This window comes from Triturus cristatus, chromosome 7, assembly GCF_964204655.1.
Source record: "Triturus cristatus chromosome 7, aTriCri1.1, whole genome shotgun sequence".
Lineage (NCBI taxonomy): Eukaryota > Metazoa > Chordata > Amphibia > Caudata > Salamandridae > Triturus > Triturus cristatus.
Window position 1 is genome coordinate 1685512528 of NC_140590.1, and position 9768 is coordinate 1685522295.

Sequence of the window (9768 nt, forward strand, 5' to 3'; positions counted from 1 at the left end):
ACCTCGTCGGCGTGATGACGTCAGTTCCCTTTTTTCCACGCCGTCGATGCTAGCGGTTTTCGGGACACTCTGTAGCTTTGGTTTGATACTTTGTTTTCTGCTGGTATCTCTCTTCTTCTTGTCTGCAGCTGAAGATGTCGACGAAGAAGTCTGATTTTAAGCCTTGCTGGGAATGCGGTAAGCACATGTCGATAACCGATCCGCATGAAGACTGTGTATGGTGCCTTTCATCGCACCACGATGTCGAAGGATGTTCTTGCTGTCTCAAGATGAGCACAAAGGCTATGAAGGAGAGGGAAGCCAAATTATTCATCGCCAGGATGAAAAAGGAGAAGAGAGGTCGTAGAAGATCGAGGTCGGCGTCGAAGTCGACTTCCGGACATGCTTCCAAGTCCAAGAAGCATAAGAAAAAGAAGAGGCATGAATCTCGACATCGCTCGGACAGGGATGCGGCTCCGAGATCGACCTCACCTTCTCGACGTCGTAAGGACTTTGTATCTCCTTCGCCTGTTTCTGTTCCTGATTCTCTTGTTGGCTTGTCATCGCCTGTGGCTTCACCGGAGCATTCTCCGGCACCGGCTCATCTCCAATGCCGGCTCCATCTCCGTCTCCGGCTTCGTCTCCGGTTCCAATTGAAGAGCTTCCAGCTCCAGGCGAGCCTTCGGCTCCGCAGATCCCACCGTCGGCGCCGATCGGCCCGAGTCCGGTGATGCCTCAGCATGAGCCATATCCATCGTTTCCAGGACCAGGTCAAGATCCGAAGCATTATCTAAATGCTATGTATGGGGTCTTTTCCAGAGCCTTGTACCCCTCTGGTGCACCTTCGGGTCCCATGGTTCCTATGGTTTTCAGTTTGGGAGTTCCTCAAGCTTACCCTCAGGCTCCCTTCATGCCATTTTTTCCGGCGACGCCGTCTTGGCATCTACCGGTGCCGAGGATATCGACGCCGCTTCCTTCTTCTCCGGCGCCGTCTCTGCAACGTTTGACGCCGGCTGTTACTTTGGATCCGCGCTCGACTCCGGCGCCGTCGGATTCGGTTACGGCGCTGCCGACTCCGCCTGTGAGGATCAGATCTAGGAGGGAGGCCCAAAGGGTACTGGAGGAACAGAGGTACCAGATGGAAGAAGTGGAAGAAGGTGAGCTGATGGAGTCAGACGATCTATTTGAAGTATTGAAGGAGGCTAGTGGCCAGGACTTGTCGCCTGAATGGGAGATTACTCCTCCTGCTGATGCTCCTTCAAAGGATGTGGTTCCCTACCACTCTGTTATTAAAAAGGCGGCTGAGCTTCTGGATCTGCAGTTACAATCCGCAGAGTTCAAGCCAAACATTCTTACAGAGGTTCTACACTCTCCCTCCTCTGTATCGGAGTCTTTGCTTCTTTTAATGATGCCATTATTGAGCCGGTAATGGAGGTATGGTGTAAGCCCTTCTCTGCTCCTGCGGTCTCTAAGGTTGTTGCAAGGAGGTATAGGGTTGCTCCAGGGGGAACCCAGACTTTTTATCATCCCATCCTTCTCTGGAGTGTCTGGTGGTTCAGGCTGCCTGTTCCAAGATATCTACAGGTGCTTTTCCCCAAGTCCTGGGTGACAGGGATGCAAAGAAGTTAGACCAGCCGGCTAAGAAAGTCTTCTCTTTTGCCAGTATGGCTTTAAAATCGACGAATGCCACCTGTCTTTTGGGCCGGTATATCCATGCTCTTATGGATTCAGCAAAACAACTGGCCCCGAAACTGTCAGAGGAAGATAGACTGAACTTTAATGAGGTACTGTCGGACACCCAGGCGGCTGCAAGTCAGGTAATCCAAAGTGGCTTGGATACCGCTGATTCTGTCGCACGGATTATGGGCTCTTCTGTTGCCACAAGGAGGAGTGTGTGGCTCAAGTCATCTGAGTTCTCCCCTGATGTGCAGGCAACGCTCCTGGACTTGCCTTTTGACGGCTCCGGTCTTTTTGGCAAGAAAGCGGATGCTGCGCTTGAAAGATTTAAAGAGAGCAAGGCCACGGCCAAATCTTTGGGCCTGCAAACTCAGCCTAGGGGCTCGTTCAGGAGGTACATGGGCTTTGGAAGGTCATCCTTTCGTACATGCAGACAGCCCTAGCAGCAGCAACAGCAGCAGAACACTCTGTATAAGAGCTACAGAGGCAGAGTCAGAGGTCGTACTCGAGGTCGACAGCTCTCCTCCTCCTCCTCCTCTTCCTCAGCCCCTCCCACCACTGCAAAGCAGCCCTAGATCCACCTTTCTGGATCATGCTGGTCCTGTGGAGGGCCGGCTTACCCATTTTCTACAAGATTGGGAATCGCTTACTAAAGACCTTTTGGGTTCTAGATCTTGTAGAAAATGGGTACGCCCTTCCCTTTCGGGAATTCCCTCCAAATTACCCTCCTTGCCAAGGTGCTTGCTCGGAGGACCACCTGCTTCTCCTGCAGGAGGAAGTCCTGACATTACCGAAAAAAGGTGTGATAGAGGTGGTTCCAGAGCGGGAAAGGGGTCAGGGATGCTACTCCCGGTATTTCCTGATTCCGAAAAAGGACTGCAGATTGCGTCCAATCCTGGACCTCAGGATCTTGAATCTTTTTCTGAAGCAAGAGCAGTTCAAGATGCTCACCCTTGCGCAGGTTCTTCAAGTGCTGCATCAGGAGGACTGGATGGTGTCGATCGACTTGCAGGATGCGTATTTCCACATCCCCATCATGAAGTCGCACAGGAAGTATCTCCGGTTTACGGTAGGGTCGCAACATTATCAGTTTGCGGTCCTCCCGTTTGGTCTTACTACTGCACCTCGGGTCTTCACCAAGGTGATGGCAGTGGTGGCAGCCCATCTCAGAAGGTCGGGGATTTCAGTTTTCCCCTATTTGAACGACTGGCTGATCAAAGCAGAGTCGCCAGAGAAGGTGCTTCATCATCTGCAGGTTACAACTCAGCTGTTGTACAAATAGGGTTTTTCGATAAATGTGCCCAAATCTCACCTGGTGCCCTCTCAGCGCAACCTATTCATAGGGGCGGTACTGGACACTACTGTGTGTCGGGCATTCCCACCTCCACAAAGGATTCTCGACGTACAGGAAATGATTGCCTTGTTTTACAATGGAGTGACCGTTCCAGTCCTGAAGGTCCTTCGTCTGCTCGGTCTGTTTGCTTCCTGCATTCTGTTGGTCAACCATGCACGCTGGCACATGAGGGCACTCCAGTAGTGCCTCCGCAGGTAGTGGTATCAGCACAAGGGAGATCTCCGGGAGTCTGTGAGGATCTCCAGAGAAGCTGCGGCAGATTTGTCTTGGTGGAGCGTGGAGGGCAATCTGTCTCAAGGAAAGCCCTTCCATCTACCTCCATCGGTGGCCACGGTGATAACGGATGCATCCACTTTAGGGTGGGGTGTGCATCTGGGGGATCTGGAGATCAAGGGTCTTTGGTCTCCAGAGGAAAGGTTGCTTCACATCAACCTTCTGGAATTGCGGGCGATACGTTTGGCGCTCAAGGCCTTCCTCCCTTCCCTTCGCGGTCAGTCGGTTCAAGTCCTGACGGACAACACTACCGCAATTTGGTATGTCAACAAGCAGGGAGGAGTGGGGTCGCATTGTCTCTGCAGAGAGGCTCTACGTCTCTGGTCCTGGGTTCAGGATCATCAGATTTGTCTGATGGCAAATCACCTGGCCGGAGTTCTGAACGTGCATGCAGACCGTCTCAGTCGACAGTTTTCCGCCGACCACGAGTGGAGGCTTCATCCAGAGGTAGTTCAGCACATCTTTCGGATGTGGGGAACTCCTCGGGTGGACCTGTTTGCTACTCACGAGATCGCTCACTGCCTTTCATTCTGCAGTCTCCAGTATCCGATGCAGGGAGCTTTGGGAGACGCGTTTCAGTTGGTTTGGAGCTCACAACTCCTTTACGCGTTTCCTCCCATACCCTTGATTCCTCCAGTTCTGAGGAAGATTTGCCAGGACCTGGCCTAAGTCATATTGATTGCCCCGGATTGGCCAAGAAGGGTGTGGTACACAGATCTTCTCCACCTCTCCTCGTGCCCTCCGCTCCGTATCCCTCTCAGGGTAGACCTCCTCTCGCAGTCGCAGGGGCAGGTTCTACACCCCCACCTCCAGAGCTTACACCTTCATGCCTGGAGATTGAACGGGCAACCTGATTTCTTTTTCTCTCCCACCAGATGTGGTAGATGTAATTTTGTCTGCCAGACGTCATTCTACCAAATCTATCTATTCCTATAGGTGGTCTAAATTTGTTCTTTGGTGCGGAGAGAAGTCTATTGACCCTGTGAGGGCTAGTTTATCTGACATTCTTCAGTTTGCCTTGTCTCTTGCTCAGCAAGGCTTTGCTATAGCCACTCTAAAGGGATATCTTTCGGCCTTGTCGGCTTTCCTTTGTTTGCCGGATCAGCCGTCATTGTTCAAATCTCCTATTGTTTTACGATTTCTGAAAGGCCTTACAAACAAGTTTCCTCCTCCTCCTTTTATTGTGCCTCAATGGGACTTAAATCTTGACTTAAATTATCTGATGGGTTCTCCCTTCGAGCCCTTACACAAGTGTCCCTTGAGACTATTGTCTTTCAAAACGTTTTTTCACATTGCGATCACCTCGGCAAGGAGGGTAAGTGAGCTTCAAACTCTGAGTTCAAAACCCCCGTTCTTTACCATTCATGCTGAAAGAATGGTACTCAGGACCAGGGCTGTTTTTCTGCCTAAGGTGGTAACTCCTTTCCATCTGGGGCAGTCCATTACCCTTCCTACCTTCTATACTCCCCCCTCACCTTTCCAAGGAGGAGGAGCGGCTTCACCGCTTGGACCTTAAGAGGGCGGTGAGCTTCTACCTTGTTAGGACTAAAGACTTTCGAGTGGACGACCAGCTCTTCGTGGGCTTTGTTGGCTGCAGGAAAGGCAGAGCGGTGCACAAGCGCACCCTTTCCAGATGGATTGTCTTGTGCCTCAAGATATGTTACTCTTTGGCCGGTAAGGAACCTCCAGAGGGTTTAAGGGCTCATTCTACTAGAGCAAAGTCTTCTACGTCTGCCTTGTCTAGAGGTGTTCCTGTGGAGGACATTTGTAGAGCGGCAACTTGGGCCTCCCTCCACACTTTCGCAAAGCATTACTGCTTGAACTCCGAGGTGAGGAGGGACGGACACTTTGCTCGTTCTGTCCTTCAGGACTTTCTGGTATAGAAGGGTGGACACCCTCCTTCGGGAGTGGGGACAGCTGTGGGAATCTATTCACAAGGTGAGGAATCCACTGGCCGATGTATCCATCAGAAGAACAAGTTACTTACCTTCTGTAACGCTTTTTCTGGTGGATACAGTATCTGCCTGTGGATTCCTCACTGACCCACCCGCCTCCCCGTTGTCCACCCTTGTATACCTAAAATTCTAATGATGGTGTTTCAAAATTTTGTTTACTGTTAAAGGCAGTGTGTTGTTTCTTTTGCTGCCTTTTTTATTCTCCACACTGTGTGTGTTGATTTGTATATTATGTACTGTGTATACTGTGTGTGTATATATATTGCTGTCTGTCCGTCCGTGTGCCTCGAAGGCATGGAAAAAAGGGCGGAACTGATGTCATCACGCCGGCTAGGTCTTTTTATGGATCCGGTGACGTCAGCGGAGTCGCGAGCGGAGCCGTGTCTCTGTGACGTAGTCTTCGACCTCATCGGCGTGGACTGCTACAAAAGTTTCCGAATGTTGCTGGCGCAGGAGATATTCACAAGGTGAGGAATCCACAGGCAGATACTGTATCCACCAGAAAAAGCGTTACCGAAGGTAAGTAACTTGTTCTTCTTTACAAAACTAACATGTATGAAGAATTGCTCAAATATGTAACGTGTACCAAAAAAATACCCAATGAAGTTTGTCTTAAAAAAAAAAAAAAATAATCATAATAATAATCCTAGATGGTCAAAGCCATTTCATACATTTGGAGTTCCTTTCGTTATGACTAGAGCATAGTGCAATGGGTTCATCCCTGTCTCAGTTGGTTCCCAACACCTGCACGCGGAGTCGATCTGAATACTGAACAGGAGGCCTTCCAGGAGTAATGCTAACCTATACTGAACACGCCAGTAGTTTATTACACAAAAAATCAGATTTCCTCAGATAAAACGTTGACTATTACGTCTGCCCTGCACATCTGGTCAAGGGATGAAGGCATGAAGGCAGTGGAACTAGGATAGGAACAATGAAAAACAAGCATTGGCATAGCCAATAGGTCTCGCCTTTGGGACCTTATAAGTATTTCGTTCTGCAGTACAATATCCTTGGTGCAACAACATCAACTGTTGCATGGCTAACCACTTATTAGGTCCCAAAAGGCGAGACCTATTGGCTATGCCAATGCTTGTTTCTTCTAATCACCCAAGAATGATAATTTTTACCAGGGGGTCTCAAGGTGTGTAGTCTCTGAAGAAATAGTTTGTCCAACTTTGCTATCTTTTCATCCTTTGGATCTGCCCAGTGATGTGAGACCTTAAAAATCGTGACTTTATTAAGTACACTTACTTTATTAAAAAAAAAAAAGATCAGAGGAGCACACAACCCAGCAGACCATCCCATATTTGCCCATCTAGTCATTCCACCTGTCTAAATGGGATTACATTTTCTCTTCAGCCCATGCCCTCAGGTTCAACACTTATTTAGCTCTTTCTGTCCTTTTTGGCTTATTTCTGCCCATGAAATAACACTGTGATTTGAAGGCCAGCTACTGATGTCCCTGTACATGGTGTTTGCTAAACGTTACAGTCTTAGATATGTGGTGTACAGTGTAAAAGTGCTTGTTGCAGAGATTTGTTTGTTTGCTTCATGTCAACATTTAGATCCCAGTAAGATGGCTTGGGCATAATAGAACTGTTGCCATGTTCTGCATGTTATATACAATCGCAGGATTGGCTTAATCTTCCTGTTTTTTCAAGCTTGTTGTATTAGTACTCTTAAGAATTTTGTTTTTCAGGCACATAGAAACTATTATGTTAGTTGTGTGTGCTTGGTTAGTAAATATGTTCCTCATTTACCCCCTGTGTCTCTTTCTCTCACTAGGTGAGGCACAAGCCTTCGATGAAGAGTTCCAGAGGGAAACAGCGCATTACCGACCCCAGCAGCGGGGAGGTGCAGCCCGTCGACGTGCTGCATTGGAGGGGGCCCCCTTGGCCATCCAGGGACCTGAGGCCTCGCCCTCCAGACAGACACGGCGATATGACTGGTGAAGACCAAGAGATGGGGGATGCTAGTGTCGCCCCCTGAAGATGCAACTGGACCTCTTGTAAGTTAGGTGTGGGTTACAAAGAGAAATTTTAGAAAAATTGTGGATTTCTCCTTTGATAGAAACATTACAATATAGCCATCATCTGAGAGCCTTTCTTTCATGGGAATGGTTAGGGTTTGTGCCATGAATTCATTCCAGAGTTGATACATAAACCAGCCAATAGATAATCCCTTTTAAGAGGCTTTTTTTCTCTTTCAGAAAATGATTTTCTTTAGGTATTGCCTGGTTAATCTCTACTTACCATTTGTTATCATGTATTTATTCTTAAAGCTTTTTCTAAAGTTTGTTGCAGGAAATGGAGGTGGCATGTTCTGAGTACCTGTGCCAACCTCATGCGGTTAACACATAGATTTGTCTAGCTCTTTAGTCTGCTAATCCCTGGTGGTTATCCAGTTCTACAGGTGATCGATTGACTTTCTTTATCTGTGCAAGTCCTTTGACCATACAGTCCTAGAAGTCCCTTGTTCTATACAGTTCTAGAAGTCACAGGCTCATCATTGTATTAGTTCCAGAGTCCATCCTCTCTTAGCACATAACAGCTCTGTGTCCCAGTGTCACTTCTCCCCACCCCTCCAGTCCTGGAGGTGACTGTCTCTGAATTCTTGGACCTATCCTCAATGTTAATCTGGCCAAAGGAGTGACCGATATCATTATGCCTACCCTAGCTTCCTTCTTTGACTGTAGTCCCACCTATTCTGCCCACCTCACTATCTCTTTTCATGGTCTGTTTTTCTTCCTTCCCACAGGTACAGACGGCAACATGAAGAACCCTCTATTGAAGTTCAGAGCCCAACAGAAGAAACTGAATAAGGGGAAGGTTATTTTCTGCAGGGAAGCCTGATATCTTTTTCTCATTACTCTTCCTCATTGCTCTGGCTTCTGTTCACATTATTTAAAAATATATGGTTTTCTTTTTCTCCATAAAGCAGCTTTTAGTTCCTTATGCCAGCACGGCAGTGTCCCTGTTTAGCACTCTTGGGGTGTGGGTGGAGGGCGGGAGTTCTCGTTTGTGCTTCGGGAAGTTGGTTACCAAATAATTTAATAAAAATTAAGTGAGTATGGTGTTGGGTTACTACCAACTCTTGACCCCAGCCAAGGAACGCAAGGGGAACCGATGTGGGAGGCGGGACGAAGGGGGAAGTCGGGCTTCATGCCCTTTTGCATCGTGAAACTTGTATCTAGTTATCTAGGGTTCATTTAATACAAAAAGAAAATGCAAAAAAAAAAAATCAACGTTGGAAGAATAAAAGATATGCGAGGAGACAAATATGTGTAGTGTTGCTTTGTTCAACTGATTGTGGATATCTTCCTTCGTTAGAAACGTGTCAACATTACTGTTCATCACAATTGGATATCTTGAGGTTGTTTATCCTGATGTAACTGCTTTGAAATGGATTCTGCTATAAGTATGTGTGTGTTCGAATCCCTCCTGAGGCGGAAGCCGGGAGGTTGCTGTGCTACTTTGTAAAAATTTTATGTTCCTTGTATTTTAAAACTGCTTTGCCTACTTAGCTCGACCAGCTTGATCTACTAAGCGTTATTTTAAAAAATTGTTGTAGTGATCAGCTTGATACAAATATACTTGTATTTAAATGCTGTGTGTAACGATCGGCTTGACTCACTAAGCCTTTTAAATTTGCACTTCACACTTTGTTATCCCCGCGCTCTGCTTGGACCTCTCAGTGCGGTCTCAGCACCTCCCCACCCTCGTATTCGCACACTTACCGGGTCCGTCCCAGCCGACACAGGCGCTGAGGACATTTCTCCATCCCCGGGCGAGATCTAAACCGCGGCGGCAATCTTAGGTTGGGGAAAGCGTCCGATGCTTCCCAGTGGACAGCATAAAAGAGGAAGGGCATGCCTCCGCGCAGCGGTCGCGCCGGGTCCGCGCCGGAGTCGTGCCAGAGTCCTGCCCGTCTGCGCCCGTCAGCGCCAGGGAGGCACCAGGGGCCAGGCATACCACTCCCCAAAATATAGATCCAGGTATTTCCAGGGAATTCATACTTTCTCTCAATATTCACTCTATACATTGTTACAATGTTCTGAACCCTGACACATGGGTAGGCCCAGTCGGCTGTCAGCACTGTAAAGCTACATTTGCCCCAGAACCAGCACCCAATATTAAACCGCGGCCTATTGTCCTGCAAGGGGGGCTCATTAACGCTAGGTCTCTGTGCAAGAATGCTCTACACATCCATGACCTGATCATGGAGGGGGATTTAGATTGGCTCCTTATCACAGAAACCTGGCTAAAGGCCTGGTGCAATCCGTATATAGCAGTGGCCCTCCCGCAAGGCTTCTTAATTCAACATCTGGATAGGCAGAAGAAACGGGGAGGAGGGATGGCCATCATCTATCGTGACACCATGAAATGTACCACGTATGAGCTACCAGATATCAAGGGTGCAGAGGCCATGGCCTTCTGTTTAAATATCCATGAATCTTTTACGGTCTCCGGTGCCCTGGTGTACCGTCCCCCGGGCCAACCCAAAGATTTCCTGGAAAGCATTGGTGAT

At 48.3% G+C, this 9768-nt stretch overlaps 1 protein-coding gene across 1 annotated transcript in view; it reads left to right on the forward strand.

Annotated features, from left to right (window-relative positions):
- The window catches only part of MLF2 (myeloid leukemia factor 2), a 93286-nt gene extending 84767 nt beyond the window's left edge, over positions 1–8519 (forward strand). The window contains exons 8-9 of the mRNA XM_085619835.1: positions 7027–7249; positions 7999–8519. Coding sequence (XP_085475961.1) covers positions 7027–7193 — 167 coding nt within the window. The 3' untranslated portion in view covers positions 7194–7249; positions 7999–8519. The remainder of the gene's footprint in view (positions 1–7026; positions 7250–7998) is intronic.
- Positions 8520–9768: the final 1249 nt, after the last annotated feature.